Source organism: Octopus sinensis, linkage group LG25, assembly GCF_006345805.1.
Source record: "Octopus sinensis linkage group LG25, ASM634580v1, whole genome shotgun sequence".
Taxonomy (NCBI): Eukaryota; Metazoa; Mollusca; class Cephalopoda; order Octopoda; family Octopodidae; genus Octopus; species Octopus sinensis.
Window position 1 is genome coordinate 6,092,495 of NC_043021.1, and position 20,666 is coordinate 6,113,160.

A 20,666-nucleotide genomic window follows, 5' to 3' on the forward strand; every position below is an offset into this window, starting at 1 on the left:
CCTTAATTTCTAATTATTTGTGGGTGAAGTAACCTGGGTCACTCCGGCTGCTGCTGCAGTTTACTTACCTGGGTGATTTCTTACTGGTAGCCTTTATTATCAACGATGCGCTAGCTTCATCCGTCTGAAGAAAAAAAGCAAAATAACATCAATCATATATTGCAGCATAGGTGGTGATGATGACGATGATGATGATGATGATGATGATGATGTCTATAAGAGATATCTCTCAAGATAAGTGCCACAGTTTAGAAGACCTTCAACATATACACACTTTAAGTACATATACGGATCACTAATTTTGAACTAATACTCCTCTTATAAATAATGGATATTGCTACTTGAAATGCAGATGATGGAATGCAACAACTCTACCAGAAATTGGATACACTTTGTTTTAGAGAATTCAAACCAACTGGCATTTGTCCCATTTGAATCGGTCAAACAATTTCAACTGCCAAAGGACACAACGGTGACTATTTTAGCCAGTTTGACTGTCATACTGTGAGACTTATAAGGAGCACTAAATAATTGTTCTAGAAGCTCTGCTTGTGTATAGGGCATGAGAAGAGTAAACATGTTGCACTAAGTCTGAATAAAAGACTAGATGGTTATGGATGGTAAGTTTTTGATTACAGGTCCGTTGGATCAAGGCAGACTTGGGGTAAACAACAACAAATTTAATAAAAAAATCTTAAACACAAAATAGGCGCAGGAGTGGCTGTGTGGTAGGTGGCTTGCTTGCCAACCACGTGGTTCCGGGTTCGGTCCCACTGTGTGGCACCTTGGACCAGTGTCTTCTGCTATAGCCTCGGGCCGATCAATGCCTTGTGGGTGGATTTGGTAGACGGAAACTGGAGGAAGCCTGTCGTATATATGTATATATATATGTGTGTGTATATGTTTGTGTGTCTGTGTTTGTCCCTCTGGCATTGCTTGACAGCCGATGCTGGTGTGTTTGCGTCCCCGTCACTTAGCGGTTCGGCAAAAGAGACCGATAGAATAAGTACTGGGCTTACAAATAATAAGTCCTGGGGTCAATTTGCTCGACTAAAGGCGGTGCTCCAGCATGGCCGCAGTCAAAATGACTGAAACAAGTAAAAGAGTAAAAGAGTAAAGAGTAAAGAGTAAAGAGTAAAATAAAAATACTGACCTCTTGTGGGGTGGCCACACTTCTCGTTGTCACAACAAGTCCAGGGGCTGAAGTCGTTGTCAGATTAGTAACCCCTACAACACCAGGACCTCCACTGTTTGTAGGGGTTGCGCAAGGTGTGCCTCCACCGCCCACTGAACCAATGGACGGTGGGTCGGCAATGTCTGCCGTTGTTGGCACAGAAGATGCTATAGATACGGAAGAAGAACTGACTGTGTCGGAGCCTTGGCGTCGTGGAAGCGAGTGTTTGCGCTGCAAAGACTGAGGTGAGTGTCGCTGTATGGGGGATGTTGCCTTCGTTGACCCATACACTCGGATCTTTTCATCATCATCAGATTCGAAAGCATCATCGATGGTAAAAGAGCTGCTGGCCATCACTGTTGACTCTTGATTGGAAAGACTGTTATCATAAACATTTCTCGATTTGGTTGTTGTTGTTGTTGTTGTTGTTGTTGTTGTTGTTGTTGCTATTGTTGGCGTTATCACCAAAACATCCTCACTGCCAACTGAGAAGAATAACAAAAGAAAATATGATTAATAATCTCCAGGGAAGTTTTTATATATTGTGTATACATTTATATATACACATTATGCTGTTACCTATATACAAATATGTGTGTGTGTGTATATACATACATACATATTATATATATATATAAATGATGATGATGATGATGATGATATATATATATATATATATATATATATATATATATATATATATAATCAAATGGAAATTCTAGTTGTGATACCTGTGCCGGTGGCACGTAAAAAGCACCAACCAATCATGGTCGTTGCCAGCCTTCTCTGGCCCCTGTGCTGGTGGCATGTAAAAAGCACCCACTACACTCTCAGAGTGGTTGGCGTTAGGAAGGGCATCCAGCTGTAGAAACACTGCCAGATCAGACTGGAGCCTGGTGCAGCCTCCTGGCTTCCCAGACCCCGGTTGAACCATCCAACCCATGCTAGCATGGAAAACGGACTTAAACGATGATGATGATGAGGATGATGATATATGTATACACACATATATACGAGAGGGTACTCAAAAGTAACTGGAAATGTTCTCTGTAAGATAAGCCCATTGTAGTTCAGGCTTCCACCATTAGAAGTCACTTGATGCGACCCTCAGGCATCAGTCTGTAAACTGGCATTGTTGAGTGAAGTCGTACTGCCATGTGGTGCATCTTTGTTTTGCAGTGCTTCTCCTCTGATCATCAATTTTTGTGATGGCTGACATGAAGGGACAGCATGCTTCCATGAAATCTTATTTTCTGCTGGAGAAAGTGGCGGCCAAAACAGCTGTCATGCTTCAAACAGCTCATAAGAACACTGCTATGCACAGAACAAAGTTTACAAGTGGTTTTCATGCTTTAGAAATGGTCACTTGTTGCTTGAAGACCAACCTCATTCATAGCATCTGTCGACCTCCTGAACAAGGGAAAACATCACGAAAATTCATGAACTGATCTAGGTGGACCATCACCGAACAATTGACAAATTTGTTGATCTGACTGGTGTGTCCTGGGGCTCCTGCCAACGAATTTTGAGTAAGGAGCTGCGAATGAAAAGAGTTGCAGTAAAATTTGTGCCTCACTTGCTCAAGGAAGATCAAAAACAGTCAGGACTGAATACATGTCATGAACTGATAGAACAGTTGGAAGTTGATCTGGACCTGTTTTTGAAGGTCATCGCTGGTGAGGAAACCTGGTGCTATGGAATTTGTAGATGTGGAAAAGGTGAAGAAAAAAAAAACAAAGGAGGCATTAAAAGGCATCACTTTGCTAGAGTTCTAGTGCTTCTTCAAACAGTGGAAAAGACGTCTGTACAGATGCATTGCTTCAGATGGAGAATACTTTGAAGGCGATGAAAGTGTAAACATGTAAAACTCATCATCATCATCATCATCATCATTTAACGTCCGCTTTCCATGCTAGCATGGGTTGGATGGTTCAACTGGGGTCTAGGAAGACCGAAGGCTGCACCAGGCCCAGTTAGATCTGGCAGTGTTTCTACAGCTGGATGCCCTTCCTAACGCCAACCACTCCATGAGTGCAGTGGGTGCTTCTTACGTGCCACCGACACAGGTGCCAGACAAAGCTGGCAAACGACCACACTCGGATGGTGCTTTTTACGTGCCACCGGCACGGAGGTCAGGCAAGGCTGGCAACGGCCACGATCGGATGGTGTTTGTTATGCGCCACCGGCACAGAGGCTAGTCGACACAGCGCTGGCTACGGCCACGTTCGGATGGTTCTCTTACATGCCACCGGCACTGGTATCACAACTACAAATTCCATTGATGTTGATCGATTTTGATTTTGATTTTGATTTTCACTTGCCTCAACAGGTGAATAAAATAATATTGCAAAATTCTGATTTCTTTTGGGTACCATTCATATAAGCATGAATAGGTATGTTACATATATATAAGCACATATGAGTATATACGTATGTGTGTGTGTGTGTGTGTGTGTGTGTGTGTGTGTGTGTGTGTGTGTGTGTGTGCGCGTGTGGTTTGATCAGTAAGTATCTGGACTGTTGCTATAGAAATGAAGTTAAAGCATGGAGAGTGAAGCCGCTTGGCACAGATTGACCTTGAACACTGCTGTGCATGTGCACTAAGTTTTAATATTCTAACTCACTTCCACTGTTTGCAGCAGTGCTTGGAAGGAAGGTGTGTAGCATGTGATTATCACATTGACCATGACAGAGAAAGTTGAGCAGAGAATCTGCATCAAATTTTGTCAAAAGCTTGGCAATTCCTGCTCAGAGGCCTACACAAAGTTTTCAAAAATTTTCATCATTCTTAACACAAACAAGGAGATCTTTTGCAACTGAAACCCAAGAGTCTTTTTGGTTAGCCGAAAGCAGCTTTGGCACAAATTTGGCAGACACGCGTCTCATACCCAAATCTTTAGTGATAATGGACTGAACTGAACCGTAACTAATCTGTACATACTTTGATAACTCACAGATGGTGATTCACAGATGAACTCACAGATGGGAAATAAAATAAATTCCTTTTTATGGTGAGAGAACATCTAAATAAGCAAGAGCCAAGCCTTACTGCTATGATGGAACCAATCAGGTTAAGATATATTTTCAGTCATGAACACAAGAGGAAAACATTTCAAGTAGGTCCCTGGATGGAGGGAATTTTTTAATATAATAATCCTTTCCTTTTTTCCATCAAACAAAGTTTGCACCTCCTACAACTGATGAGGTAAGGCTTGCACTTTCCCAGTAATCTTCAGCTGATGTTGTATTGTGAGCATTTTCTTTCAAAAGCTAAACTTTAAAAGAAGACTTGTGATTATTGAATCTGATCTTGAAAGTGGTTTCCACTGCACCCAAATATCTTTGTACATGCATTATTTGACAGCCTCAATAGTACTGTGTGGACCATTTAAATAGCATATAACATTACTTCTGCATGAGCAGCCTGCCTTTGTGTTTGACTTAAGCCTATTTATTGAAATTTGGTATGTTTGGAGTGCAGCTAAAAGAGATCCACAGAGTGTGCCTATTGGAAAATTTCCTGTACTTATACATCTGCAGAAAATGCTTATCTACTATTCTAAGGATGACCCTACCTACCCAAGTCTTAACATTAAGAGAAAATGGGGGTAGTGGTGTAAACCATATTTTATGATAACACTTTCTTTTATTGTGGCTAGGGTTGCACATATAACTAATGCTATCTCTGAAACTGCTAACAGTCAGGGCCTTGCTATATATGGGTCTGCAGCATCAAAGAGGTCCTTATTTAAAGATCAGCTGGAGATCCTTCTGCATATATCCTACACTAGGTTTTGAAAACAATGACTGAAAGGCCATAGTCTGTGGGGTGAGTACATAATATATGTATTGCATGGCTCAGTGGTTAGAGTGTCCGGCTCACAATCATGAGGTAGTGAGTTCAACTCCTGGACCAGACTGTGTTGTGTTCTTGAGCAAGACACTTTATTTCACGTTGTTCCATTTCCCTCAACTGTAGAAATGAGTTGCAACATCACTGGCACTAAGCTGTATCTATCTTTGCCTTTCCCTTGGATAACATTGGTAGCATGGCGAGGGAAGACTAGTATGCATGGGTAACTGTTGATCTTCCATAAACAAATTTGCCTGGAATTGTACCTCGGAGAGGAACTTGCTAAGTGCAATCCCATGGTCATTCATGACCGAAGGGGGTCTTTAGACTTTACTCTTTTATGTGTGTTTGTGTATATACATATATCATCATCATCAACATTTAACAGCTATTTTCCATGCTGACATGGGTGATATATGTATGTATATATACATAAATGTGTGTGTGTGTGTGTGTGTGTGTGTGTGTGTATGTGGTAATTCTTGGGTGTTCCTGGCAACATGTAACTCAGGAGAACTTGTTGCATGGTTGGGCTATCAGTGACTAAATCAGCAACACCACCACCAAGCCTGCTTGGTAGGTAGGGGAGTTTCTGGACCTTTTGCAGGATGAAAAACAAAAAAAAAGTGCCTGGATGCACTTTTAGCCTACCAGTGAGTAGGTTGGATTTTTAGGTGTGGTGAAAGCAAACTCAGGAGATGGAAAACCCTAATAGGAAAGCCCTGAGGTATGTTGTTCATTGGGTTTGTAACAAACACCTGCACCAACTTTCTGCTTCTAAAAACTGAGGTTGGCCTTCCACAAACCTTCACACCGAACTCATCATCAGTGTGAGAAATCTAACAGCTATAATATTGGTTTCAAATTTTGGCACGAGGCCAGCAATTTATTGGTACTTGTTTTATTGACTCCAAAAGGATAAAAAACAAAGTCAGTATTAGAGGAATTTGAACTCAGAGCATAAAGACAAATGCAATACTATTAATTTTGGTCCAGCATGCTAACAAATCTGCCAGCTCACCACCAACAAATTACTTGATATAAATATGTAGGACAGTGCTTTTCAAACTTTTTGCTGGAGCAGAACCCCAAGGAAACATTCCACTGGCTCGGGGAACCCCTGTGCAATAATTTAATAGTCTTATGCACACATATCAGCACAGGAGAATTAAAAATTACTGCCGATTTTAGCAGTTTTGTAACTTCTTGTGGAACCCCTGGACTGTACTGGCGGAACCCTAAGGTTCCGCGGAACCCTGGTCGAAAACCACTGATGTAGGAGAACTTTAAAATTTCTTGTCTAGTACCCAGGTGCACATTTAGTCTACCAGGTTATGTTGGACTCTAAGCTGTGGTGAAGGTGAACTCAGAAGAGGAAAAACCCTAACAGAAAAACCTTGAGGTATGTAAAACCTTGAGGTATTTGTGGCAAACATTTTGCACCAACTTTTTACTGTCAGTATTTCCAGAGGATGTAACTGGTCCTACTGAAAGCTTTACCACCAAAAACAAATCATTTGGAAAAAATATATACACACACATATACATATATACATGGTGAATGAGTTTATAATATGTGTGTGTGAATGTGTTAGATGGTATGATTGATGGCTCTATGATTTAAATGATTTTTGATAGCCATTTTCTTCTCTAATCACATGGGTTGGATACATATATGAAGCTTTATATATCTATAAAGCATGTGTGTATGTGTGTGTTTGTGTGTGTTTGTGTGTACGTGTGCGTGTAGATATCTAAATATACAATGACACATATTTTGTCTATATATTTGTGTTTAAGTATTCCGTATATATTATGAAATACATGGCAATTGACAGTATTCTGTTGTGTGTACAGACTGATTGAAAATCGGCACATATGTGTGTGTACGTGTGTGTGTGTACGTGTGTGTGTGTGCGTGTGTGTGTGTGTGTGAAAGTATAAACACATATATACATTTTCTATCTATATATGGATGAATATAGAATAATTATTAAGAAATGGTATATGACATAAACATATGTGTGTGTGTGTACATATATACATGTATATATGTATAAATATATATGCATATATATATATATATATATATATATATATATATATATATATATATATATATATATATATTATATATATATATATATGCACATACATACATACATACAAGACAGAGAGCGTGAGAGAGAACGAAAGAGACAAATAGATAGACACACAGATAGCTAAGAGAGATAGATATATATAGATAAGGCAGATAAACAGATAGGTAAAATTTCCAATTACCAGACAAGCGTGATGTGTGAAATAAGGATAAATTCTCCACAGACAGAACAGTACTAGAGACACTCCACTACTCTACAATACTACAGACAGTAGAGACACTACACTACAGCTGTAGTATGGTTACTGTAGCATTATAAGCATGGTGGCTATTCAATTATTTGGTGCAGTACCCCAGAAACAACAGCATCACTATCCACCAATATCAACATCTCTACTTCACTCTCTCTCTCTCTCTCTCTCTCTAAATATATTGCACTACCTTTCTGTCTTTATCTATGACATTATCACTCTCTCTCTCTGCAACTGTATTCTCATCTACCTTTATTTTTTTTGCTTTCTCCTTCTCTCTATCTCTCTCTCTCTCTACCTTTCTCTTTTTTTCTCTATACCTACTTTCCTCTCTCCATACATTTCTTTTTTCTTTCTCTCTTTCTATCTTTTCCTCTTCCTCTCTGCTTCCTACCTTTCTCTCTCTTTCCCTCTCTCTCTCTCTCTCTCTCTCATCTTCACTCTTTATCTCTCACACTTCTGTATTTTTCTTTCCACAGTGTCTAAAATATTCCATGCCAAATGTCAGGAAGTTGCTTGCAGTTCACCGATCTTTTGATTGTAGTGGTGGTAGCATTGTAGGTGGTGGTGGTGGTGGTGGTGTTGTAGGTGATAGTGGTTGTGGTGGCAGTGGTTGTGGTGGTGGTGGTAGTGGTTGTGGTGGTGGTGGTTGTGGTGGTGATAGTGGTTGTGGTGGTGGTGGTGTTGTAGGTGATAGTGGTTGTGGTGGCGGTGGTTGTGGTGGTGGTGGTAGTGGTTGTGGTGGTGGTGGGGGTGGTGGTGTTGTAGGTGATAGTGGTTGTGGTAGCAGTGGTTATGGTGGTGGTGGTGGTAGTGGTTGTGGTGGTGATGGTGGTTGTGGTGGTGGTGGTGGTGGTGGCGGTAATGGTTGGTGATGGTGTTGCTGCTGTTTAAGTTCAGGTCAGAATTCAGCAAAAGCTGACCTTAAGCTAAAGGTGTTCCAGATACGACTGAAGGAATCTGATTGCTGTTTCGAACAGGTTGACTAACTAAATGAAGGCTCCGGTGATGTATCGCAGCGACCGTTGTAACAGTAGCAACGATAGTTTTTGTTATTATCGGCAGACCTAATCCAGCAAGGCTGCACTACACAGGTAGTTGGTTAGACGTTACCGTGTAATCCACAGTTTTATCTTCTTAATTGTACCTGCCTAGATGACAACAACAACACTGCACACGCTGATATGCAGTGATAAATCATTTGGGGTGCACTATGACAGTCTGAACATATTGCATCATTTTCACCAAAATCGAAATAGATCAACATCAATGGAATTTGTAGCTGTGATACCAGTACCAGTGGCATGTAAGAGAACCACCCGAACGTGGTTGTAGCCGGCGCCACCCTGACTGGCTTCCGTGCCGGTGGCATGTAAAAAGCACCATCCGACTGTGGCCGTTTGCCAGCCTCGTCTGACCTCTGTGCCGGTGGCATGTAAAAAGCACCATCTGACCGTGGCCATTGCCAGCTTCGTCCGGCCTCCGTGCCGGTGGCATGTAAAAAGCACCATCCGATCGTGGCCATTTGCCAGCCTCGTCTGGCACCTGTGCCAGTGGCACGTAAAAAGCACCCACTACGCTCATGGAGTGGTTGGCGTTAGGAAGGGCATCCAGCTGTAGAAACACTGCCAGATCAGACTGGAGCCTGGTGCAGCCTTCTGACTTCCCAGACCCCAGTTGAACCGTCCAACCCATGCTAGCATGGAAAGCAGACGTTAAACGTTGATGATGATGATGATGATGATGATGCCCACAGATTCAAGTGGTTGTGTAGGCTCAGCCAGAGCATAACAGCTGCTGTACCCTTGCTACAACTCATAACTGATGGGGTGTACCCCTGAGCAGTACTTTGTGGTGGTGGTGGTGGGGTGGAGAAGGGTTTCTAGTGAGGCATATTGATATTGCAGCTATTCTTGCATCTATTCCTTATCCTTTTCAAGTGTTGAATAAGAGAGAGAGAGAGAGTGTTTCAGAGCACTGCAATGGTGCCCTGGAGTGTTATAAAAGTGTATCCACTGATGTAGTTAGAATGTGTAGCACTTGAAGCAGTCCCCCAGTTTGCTGTACCCTTCTGCCAGCAGCACCGGCCATTACAGACTTATACAACAGATCGAAAAGTGTTTCTCCTCATAAAAGTATTATCCAAGGTGGACCCAACCTTACCCGTCACCCTGTCTATATTATTGCATGTATCAGTGTTTGGAAGTGGTTTTTCTTGCTTTTGTTTTTTTGCAAGTAGTGACATGGACTGTGGAGTTGAAGTTTGCTACAACAACTGCCCTTTGCATGTCCAGGTAGTTTTCCATTTTTACTACTTTTGTTTCGTTCTGTAGATGATCTGTGGGTGTGGTCTGAGTACAATGATATATAGTCAGCTTTTTAGGGTGTCTTGTAGTTTATCGCTACAGGTTGATTGAAGCTTTGCAAGTGGATTTGGAAGACAGAAATTGAAAGAAACCTGTCATCATATAAACATTTATTATTATTTAATGTCCGCTTTCCATGCTGGCATGGGTTGGACGATTTGACTGAGGACTGGTGAACCAGATGGCTGCATCAGGCTCCAATCTGATCTGGCAGAGTTTCTACAGCTGGATGTCCTTCCTAACGCCAACCACTCCAAGAGTGTAGTGGGTGCTTTTACATGCCACTGGCATGAGGGGCCAGTTAGGTGGTACTGGCAACGGCCACGTCCAAATGGTGCTTTTTACGTGCCACCTGCACAGGAGCCAGTCCAGCAGCACTGGCAGTGACCTTGCTTGAATATTTTTTCATGTGCCACCAGCACAAGTGCCAGTAAGGTGACCCTGGTAACAATCACGCTCGAATGGTATATGTGAATGTGTGTACTTTTGTCTTGACATCACATGATGGTGCTAAAGAAGCATCACCGTCATACGAGCAAAGTTGTTCATTTCTGTCTTCTGTAAAAAATATGTCTGGTCATGGGGAAATACTACCTTGCTTGGAAACAGGTGAGGGTTGGTGACAGAAAAGACATCCAGCCATAGAAAATCCACCTCAACAAATTTGTTCCAACCCATGCAAGCATGGAAAAATTAATGTTATATAATGATGATGATGTGGAGAAATTTGGAGCACAGGTAGACCTGGAATAATTATTGAGAGATGAAACGTATTTTTAGAGTAGTATTGTTGTTGTCTCTTTTTGTTGGCCATATGTGGAACCTATGATTGTTCTAGGTATGTTTGTGTGTTGTTTGCCGAAAGCAGACCTCACCAATGCTGGTGCCATGTGAAAAGCATCCTGTAAAGTGGTTGGCATTTTGAAGGGCATTCAGCAAAGAGGCAGTGGCACCTGATACGGTCCTCTAACTTGCCAGCTCCTGTCAAGCCATCCAACCGATGCCAGCATGGAAAACAGACATTAAATGTTGATGATGATGTCTTCCAGTGAAGGCATATGACCTAGTGGGTAGAGTGTTAGGCTCACAGTCATAAGCTCACGGTTTCAATTCCTGAACGAGACAGCCATTTCATTTCATGTTGCTCCCTCCAACCATCACATCCTGGATTTTTCTGCTGGGTCAAAGATAATGAGGTCAAACAGGTGTCTGTATCTGCTTGCGACTACATAGGAATTCAAAACCCGTAGTGAAAGCATGACACACAGCACCAAGCCACACTCGTCCAGGAGTGACAGCTGGCCATGTTCTACTAATATGTTTTCGATGTTGTGAAAGAGTTGTAATTTAACTTCTAATAATTTACTGTGTGGTTAAGAAGTTTGCCTTCAGGTTCAGTCCTACTGTGGTAACACCTTGGGCAAGTGTCGTCTACTGTAGTTCTGGGCAAAGCAAAGCCTTATGAATGGCTTTGGTTGATATAAACTGAAAACTGAAAGAAGCCCTTCATAAACATATATTCATGTGTGTGTGTGTGTGTGTATATATGTATTTATGTATGTATATATATATAGGTGTGTATGTATATATATCTATATGTGTGCATGTATGTATATATGTATGTATGTGTGTGTGTATGTGTGTGTATGTATGTATGTAGGTATGTATGTATGTGTGTATGTATGTGTGTGTGTATATGTGTATATGTGTGTATGTATATATATAGGTGTGTATGTATATATATCTATATGTGTGCATGTATGTATATATGTATGTATGTATGTGCATATGTGTGTATGTGTGTATGTAGGTATGTATGTATGTGTGTATGTATGTGTGTGTGTATATGTGTATATGTGTGTATGTATATATATAGGTGTGTATGTATATATATCTATATGTGTGCATGTATGTATATATGTATGTATGTGTGTGTGTATGTGTGTGTATGTGTGTATGTAGGTATGTATGTATGTGTGTATGTATGTGTGTGTGTATATGTGTATATGTGTGTATGTATATATATAGGTGTGTATGTATATATATCTATATGTGTGCATGTATGTATATATGTATGTATGTGTGTGTGTATGTGTGTGTATGTGTGTATGTAGGTATGTATGTATGTGTGTATGTATGTGTGTGTGTATATGTGTATATGTGTGTATGTATATATATAGGTGTGTATGTATATATATCTATATGTGTGCATGTATGTATATATGTATGTATGTATGTGCATATGTGTGTGTATGTATGTATGTAGGTATGTATGTATGTGTGTGTGTATATGTGTATATGTATGTATGTATGAGTTTGTGTATGTTTTTGCTTTTTTGTTTTTTTTGTGTGTGAGGTCTGTACATGAACACAATTCATTTTCAACATTCTGTGAAAACATGAATCATGTCTGGCCATGGGGAAAAAAATAATAAACCTTGCTAGGAAACAAGTCATACCTGGTGACAGGAAGGGCATCCAAGCCATAAAAAAAATCTACCCCAGTAAACTCTACCCAACCAATGCAAGCATGGAATAGAAGGAGATGTTAATATGATGATGATGATGATGATGATGGTGGTGATGGTGATGGTGATGATGATGATGCTGATAATGATGATGATGATGCTGATTAGGTATATGGAGTATGTGGTATGCTTATATTATTGAATGTGATGGCTGGTTGTATTTGATGTGATGTTTTCCAGTGTTCCTGGCCAGAGAGGGGACAGTGGATCTACTAGGTGATACCTATTTCTTTACTACCCACAAGGGGCTAAACACAGAGGGAACAAACAAGGACAGACATAGGTATTAAGTCGATTACATCGACCCCAGTGCGTAACTGGTACTTAATTTATCGACCCCGAAAGGATGAAAGGCAAAGTCGACCTCGGCAGAATTTGAACTCACAACATAACGGCAGACGAAATACCTATTTTTTTACTGCCCACAAGGGGTTAAACACAGATGGGACAAACAAGGACAGACATAGGTATTAAGTCGATTACATCGACCCCAGTGCGTAACTGGTACGTAATTTATCGACCCCGAAAGGACGAAAGGCAAAGTCGACCTCGGCAGAATTTGAACTCAGAACGTAACGGCAGACGAAATACCGCTAAGCATTTCGTCCGACGTGGTAACGTTTCTGCCAGCTCGCCACCTAAGTCAATCATTGTACAGTGAGGCTTCTAGGTGATTGAGGTGGGTTTGGAGTAGCTGAACAGTTGTAGCTGAAAGATAGCGGAGGGATATGAGCATCTTGTCATCTGCATATGAGGCTGCATGTATGTTTTGAGTATGTGTCAGAAGGGTGTGTAGATATAAGATATAAGAAGAAAACAGTGGATGAGAGGAGGATATTCTTGTGGTGAAGAATTTGGCAAATTGCAACTTCTTGGAAGTGTTGTTGTTCTGTGAACTGTATAGGCGACCTGACACATTGCTGGCCAGTTTTTAGTGTTGTTCCTTAAGAGGGTGCTGAGTGTATTTTCCATGAATGGATGGATGGTAAAGAAGAGAGTCCATGATGGAGCAATGCATGTGGGAGGTTTGTTGTTGTTGAAGTTATCCTGTATTTTCTGTTAGGTTCAAGAATAGTGTTACTGGTTGAATGTAGTAATCTGAATCTGTGTTGTAATTTTGTGTAGTGGTGGTGGTGGTGGGGGTTGTGCATGGGATAGGTATATATATAAGATTACTCTTTCGAGAATTTTTGGGAATAGTTGTGTCGTTAAGAATCCCACTTTGTAATTAGAGATTTCGGATTCAGTCCCACTGCATGGCACCTTGGGCAAGTGTCTTCTACTTTAGCTCCTGGCTGACCAATGCCATATGATGGAAACCCATCATCATGTGTATGTATGTATGTATGAATATATGTATGTATGTATGTATGTATGTATGTATGTATGTATGTATGTATGAATATATATATATATATATATATATATATATATATATATACACACATACATACACATATTTTACATACACACACACACACACACACACACACACACACACACACACACACACATATATATATATATATATATACACACAAGGCACAAATAATGGTCATAACATATTTTCCCTTACTGTAGTATATTTGACTTACAGGTGTTTCCTGTAGTCATCTTGGTACAAGTTATTGTTAAATTTTTAGATGTATGTTTGTGGTTTTTGTCTCACCCTGATACTTTAGGGAATTTAGTTTCTATATTGCCTGGGAGTGGGGAAGGGCTGAAAGTAGAGAGGGGTCAAAATAATGCTGCTGGTTGTGGTAGTGATGGTGATGGTGGTGGTGGTGTGATAATGGTGTAGAGTTGGCAGTGATGGTGTCTTAATAGTTGTCGTTGTCGTGTAGCCGCATATATTCAACTTGGTTGTATAGTCCTATGTCACACAAGTAGTCAACAGAATGACATGATGTGACTCACAGATCCAGTTTTCTCAGTGAGACTTGTCTCTGCCTAGCTAAGGATACAGCACACTCTGACATGCAGTGATGAATCATATAGAAGCAGGTACAGTATAACCGACTAGATATACTGTATTATCTTCACAGCTTGGTCTGTTCCTGCACTAATGCACACTCCAACATGCAGTGGTAAGTCATAAGGCGGCGAGCTGGCAGAATCGTTAGCGCGCCGGGCGAAATGCTAAGCAGTATTTCGTCTGCCATTACGTTGTGAGTTCAAATTCCGCCGAGGTCGACTTTGCCTTTCATCCTTTCGGGGTCGATAAATTAAGCACCAGTTACGCACTGGGGTCGATGTAATCGACTTAATACCTATGTCTGTCCTTGTTTGTCCCCTCTATGTTTAGCCCCTTGTGGGTAATAAAGAAATAGGTAAGTCATATGGGGGTCAACTGTGACATATTGGACTCTCGTCTCTGTCCACTCTTTCTGCACTCCTAAAGGTGCTCCACACTCCAGCAAGCAGTGATGAATGACAGGATACACTGTGACATTCAGGACATAAGTGGACACATTATTGTCCAGTCTGGTTTTTGTGCTCCTGTAAACATTGCATACATTGATGAGTAGTGATAAATCATGTTGAGTTCAGCCTAACAGTCTAGAGACATGGCACTCCCTATACTGTCTCTCTCCAGCTCTTCTACACTGCCCTTGGCCTGAATAGCCACCTCAGACACCAGCACCAGTCACACCCATCAGTATGAAGAGGCTCAATCATTTTCTATGGATTAACGACCCAAAACACCATCCGATCGTGGCCATTTGCCAGCCTTGTCTGGCACCTGTGCAGGTGGCACATAAAAAGCACCCACTACACTCACGGAGTGGTTGGCATTAGGAAGGGCATCCAGCTGTAGAAACACTGCCAGATCAGACTGGAGCCTGGCGCAGCCTTCTGGCTTCCCAGACCCCAGTTGAACCGTCCAGCCCATGCTAGCATGGAAAGCGGATGCTAAATGATGATGATGATGATGACTGCTGCCACCAACTGTCCAATGTATTCTTGTACCCTAAGGTGGTAAGCTGGTAGATTCTTTAGCACACCGAGCCTTAATGTTTAGCAGCATTTCCATTCATCTTTACGTTCTGAGTTCAAGTTCCACCAAGGTTGACTTTGCCTTTCACCTTTCCGCGGTTGATAAAGAAAATAAACCAGCTGAACACAGGGGTCAACGTAATCAACTTAACCCATCCCCCAAACTTGTTTGTTGCTCTCGTGCCATAATTTGAAATCAATATATTCTTGTACCCTTGAATATTTTTGCGGCGAACACAGCAAATGTGGACAGGGTGGAATTGGTTAGCATGTGACAGTTGCTATTCTTTTGCACTTATTCTTGGTGGTGTGCATTCCAGCATGGTGCTTGGACCAGTGAGGCCATCTATGTTGCAGCTATTACTGTGCATGTCCAATATGAGCGGGAGAGATAGTGTTTTTTTTAGGATAGTATTGAAGTAATGTTCTGGGTATGTTTCTGGGTATGTGCCTGGGGATGCTTCAGAATATTCTGAGTGGGCACTTATTTGTAATAATACAAAAGTGGGGGTTTCGAAATAAGTGTATCACTGTAAATCCGAGCGGGCACCGTTAAATAGTAAGGGGCAGCGCAATCCAGTGCAGCCCCTTAGTGATGGGCATGGTATGTGTATCAGTATTCAGAAGTGGGGGTTTTTTTTTCATTTAGTGATACTGACTGTGGGACTTACACCTGGCAATGGCAACAAATTGTGACCTCCTCTCATGACAAAATGGTGTTTCAGCTTTAATATTTTTGTTTCATTGAAGGTGGAAAGCAGGCAGAATCGTTAGCATGCTGGGCGAAATGCTTAGCGGTATTTCGTCTGCCGTTATGTTCTGAGTTCAAATTCCACCGAGGTCCACTTTGCCTTTCATCCTTTCGGGGTCGATAAATTAAGTACCAGTTACGCACTGGGGTCGATGTAATCGACTTAATCTGTTTGTCTGTTCTCTCTGTGTTTAGCCCCTTGTGGGCAATAAAGAAATAAGAAACATTAGCACACCCTGAGTTCAAATTAGCATGCTCTGAGTTCAAATTCCGCTGAGGTCCACTTTGCCTTTCATCCTTTCGGGGTCGATAAATTAAGTACCAGTTACGCACTGGGATCAATGTAATCGACTTAATCTGTTTGTCTGTCCTCTCTGTGTTTAGCCCCTTGTGGGCAATAAAGAAATAAGAAACATTAGCACACCCTGAGTTCAAATTAGCATGCTCTGAGTTCAAATTCCGCTGAGGTCGACTTTGCCTTTCATCCTTTCAGGGTTAATAAGATGAGTTCCAGTTGAACATTGGGGTCGATGATATTGACACATCCCTCTCTCCGAAATTGCTGGTCTGGTGCCAAAATTTGAAACCAATATTTTTGTTTCATTGCATTGCAGAGTGCTGTCTGAGTCCAACTTGTTATGATGCAGAGTGTGCCGTTTTGTATTCTTGTTTTTTATATATATTTCTTTACTACCCACAAGGGGCTAAACATAGAGGGGACAAACAAGGACAGACAAAGGGATTAAGTCAATTACAGCGACCCCAGTGCGAAACTGGTACTTTATTTATCGACCCCGAAAGGATGAAAGGCAAAGTCGACCTCGGCGGAATTCAAACTCAGAACGTAACGACAGACGAAATACCGCTAAGCATTTCGCCCTGCGCGCTAACGTTTCTGTCAGCTCGCGGCCTTGTTTTTTATATATGTGTGTTTATGGTGGTTTGTTATGAAGGGATCTGGAACCCTTGATTAGCAAAGCCCAGGTTGGATCGAATGCATAGCTTGCACTACAGTTATTGTTTTTTTCCAAGACTGCATGGGGAGTTGTTAGTGATGGGGGTGTTGTTGATGTTGATGGTGATAGTGTGTTTGTGATGGTGTGCTCTTGATGAAAATGATAGTGTTGTTGATGATGACTGACACTGCATCAGTGTTGTTGGTGATGGTTATATTGGCTGTGATGGTGATGTACTGATAGTGCGTTGATGAAGGTGAGTTGATAGCTGTAGCGGTTGTATAACCTCAGGTCATTCTGATCCAACAGTCCCGTGTCACAACCCACCCCGCCAGTCTTGTCTTCCCAGTAATACCATGTCTCCACCCTAATGAGGACCGCATGACACACTCCAATACACTATAACGAATCAGATGAGTGCAATGTGACACTTTCACTTGTCCACACTATCTCTGGTGGTGGTCACAGTCAGGTAAAACACAGAGAGACTCTGTCATTAGAGGAGAAGGGCGGCGGTGTTGTGTTGACAGTGGTGTCAACGGTGGTGTTGGTCTTGATGTCAGCGTAAAGAAGAGGGGGGGAGTCGTGTTCGTAGGTGGAGGATATGGAGATAATTGAGGAGTAAAAGTGATGATGGCCTTAGTAGAGGATAAGTGTGGTGGCTGAACAAAAGGTGTTCACGGTTGGATGACAAGGAGATAACACAGTGGTGTGGTGGCTGAACAAAAGGTGTTCACGGTTGGATGACAAGGAGATAACACAGTGGTGTGGTGGCTGAACAAAAGGTGTTCACGGTTGGATGACAAGGAGATAACACAGTGGTGTGGTGGCTGAACAAAAGGTGTTCATGGTTGGATGACAAGGAGATAGCACAGTGGTGTGGTGGCTGAACAAAAGGTGTTCACGGTTGGAGGACAAGGAGATAACACAGTGGTGTTGGTGGCTGAACAAAAGGTGTTCACGGTTGGATGACAAGGAGATAACACAGTGGTGTTGGTGGCTGAACAAAAGGTGTTCACAGTTGGATGACAAGGAGATAGCACAGTGGTGTTGGTGGTTGAACAAAAGGTGTTCACGGTTGGATGACAAGGAGATAACACAGTGGTGTTGGTGGCTGAACAAAAGGTGTTCACGGTTGGATGACAAGGAGATAGCACAGTGGTGTTGGTGGCTGAACAAAAGGTGTTCACGGTTGGAGGACAAGGAGATAGCACAGTGGTGTGGTGGCTGAACAAAAGGTGTTCACGGTTGGAGGACAAGGAGATAACACAGTGGTGTTGGTGGCTGAACAAAAGGTGTTCACGGTTGGATGACAAGGAGATAACACAGTGGTGTTGGTGGCTGAACAAAAGGTGTTCACAGTTGGATGACAAGGAGATAGCACAGTGGTGTTGGTGGCTGAACAAAAGGTGTTCACGGTTGGAGGACAAGGAGATAGCACAGTGGTGTTGGTGGCTGAACAAAAGGTGTTCACGGTTGGAGGACAAGGAGATAGCACAGTGGACAGAAATGTAACGAATTGGAACAGGTGGCGGTGTTGATGGCGGAAGGTAATGGTGTAGGCTACGGTGGTGATATTAGTTATGGTAGTCGCTAGCGAGAAGATATCACCTCATCTTTTTTTATCACTACCTTGTTACTAGGTTTGTACACGTCGTCAGAACTTTAAATGCTCTTAACACACGTAGATATACATACATACATACATACATATATTACTTACATAACACGCATATTATACATCTCTCTCTCTCTCTCCCTCTCACACATACACCCACACACATATATATACATTACAAACACATCACCGAGACATATACAACACACGGTTTTTTGTTGTTACATTTACGTAGATTTGTTACAAGTTCAATCCTTACCTTCAGCAGTCATTGGGGCGGGGGATGTTCTCTCGCCTCGCTTTTTATATATTTCACAGAGACATAAACACTTGTTGTCATCGTTGTTGACGGTGCTATATTTTATATATATTTACACTGACATTACGTTTATGTTGTTGTTGTTGTATATTTGTGTTGTTGCAGTTGTTATTGCTATTATTACAGATGTGTCACGTGTTTGGTCTCTGGAATATTAATGCACCATTGATGTGTTGGACAGGTTACTGTTGTTGTTACTACTGTTGCTGCTGCTGCTGCCGCTGAGGCAGACAGAAAGACAAGATATGGGAAAAATGATGAATGCATGTGCGTGCGCGCGTGCTTACACACACACACATACATACATATATGTACGTACTTATATATATGATGATAGATAGATAGATAGCTAGATAGATAGACTGATAGACAGATAGATAGACTGATAGACTGATAGACAGACAGATAGATAGATAGATAAATAGATAGATAGATAGATAGATAGATAGATAGATAGATCGGTAGGTAGATAGATAGATAGATAGATAGATCGGTAGGTAGATAGATAGATAGATAGATAGATAGATAGATAGATAGATAGATAGATAGATAGATAGATAGATAGATAGATCGGTAGGTAGATAGATAGATAGATAGATAGATAGATAGATCGGTAGGTAGATAGATAGATAGACTGATAGATAGATAGATAGATGATAGATAGATAGATAGATAGATAGATAGATAGATAGATAGATAGATAGATAGATAGATAGATAGACTGGCTGATAGCTAGCAAGCTAGACAGATGAATAAGAAAGACAGACAGAGTCAGAGATAGATGGATAGATGGACAGTTGAAAAGGACAGACAGAAAGATAGATAGAGTAAGAGAGATAGATGGATAGACAGACAGATAGACGGATAAACAGTCAGGTAGATGGACAGAGACAGTCAAGATAGATATATAGGCGAACAGATTATATAGATAGGTAAATAGATAAACAAACAGACCGACAGACAAGAGAGGCAGACGAGATTATTTTTGATGATGCTTTTCTTGCAGTTGTGGTAATTGTCAGTTAATATTCCATGTGAAGTAGTTTCGATTCTCTCACGGAACACCGTTTAAAATGATCCCACGATGGATGGAAGTTGTTGTAAGATGGTGTTGTTTTGTTATTATCTGAGTAATAAACCTGATGGTTTAGCCATTGTCTGTCTCCATTCTAAGATATCCTTCCGTAAGGTTCTTCGGTGACAGTTGCCGAAAGAAACCGTCTGTCTTTTCTGAATAAGAAAATACACACCAACAAATGGTGTTCGTATTTAGTGGGATGGAGAAAGAAAGAGATAGGGATGAAGATAGATGGATGGATAGAGTAAGACCAAGTTGAATGAGGTATATATAATTATACACACGCACACTCACAGTCAGAGTGGAAAAGATGTGGATAGAAAGGTAGATGTACCAATAGAGTTTGAATGAAATATAGAAAGAGAGAGGGAGAGAGGGAGAGAGAGAGAGAGAGAGAGAGAGAGAGAGAGGGAGAGAGAGAGAGAGAGAGAATGACAGGTGTGGAAAGATAAAGATAAATAGAATGGGTGTATGAGAGAGGCTGACAGATGTATAATAAAGCCTGACGAAGTCAGATTAATTGGGGAGAATGGGAGGGACTAAAAGTGGGAGTTGGAGTGGAAGAGACAGGTGATAGAATAGGCTGAAAGAGAGAGGGGGTAAGAAAGGAGAGACAGACAGAAAAGGAGAGTAACAGTAGTAGGATATGACCACAACGTGGGCGGAGGGAGAGT

At 41.5% G+C, this 20,666-nt stretch overlaps 1 protein-coding gene across 4 annotated transcripts in view; it reads right to left on the reverse strand.

Moving 5' to 3' along the window:
- Nucleotides 1–20,350, reverse strand: part of LOC115224281 (endochitinase A-like) — a 41,728-nt gene extending 21,378 nt beyond the window's left edge. Inside the window, exons 1-4 of one of the 4 annotated variants that reach the window (XM_036513169.1) lie at nt 19,869–20,350; nt 18,855–19,120; nt 1,154–1,659; nt 69–124 (exon numbers count right to left, since the gene is read on the reverse strand). In XM_036513169.1, coding sequence (XP_036369062.1) covers nt 69–124; nt 1,154–1,659; nt 18,855–18,867 — 575 coding nt within the window. In that variant the 5' untranslated portion in view covers nt 18,868–19,120; nt 19,869–20,350. Of the gene's footprint in view, nt 1–68; nt 125–1,153; nt 1,660–7,310; nt 7,528–18,854; nt 19,121–19,868 lie in introns of those variants that run through there. The other 3 variants (XM_036513170.1, XM_029795095.2, XM_036513171.1) reach the window with 3 other exon arrangements.
- Between the last annotated feature and the right edge of the window lie 316 nt (nt 20,351–20,666).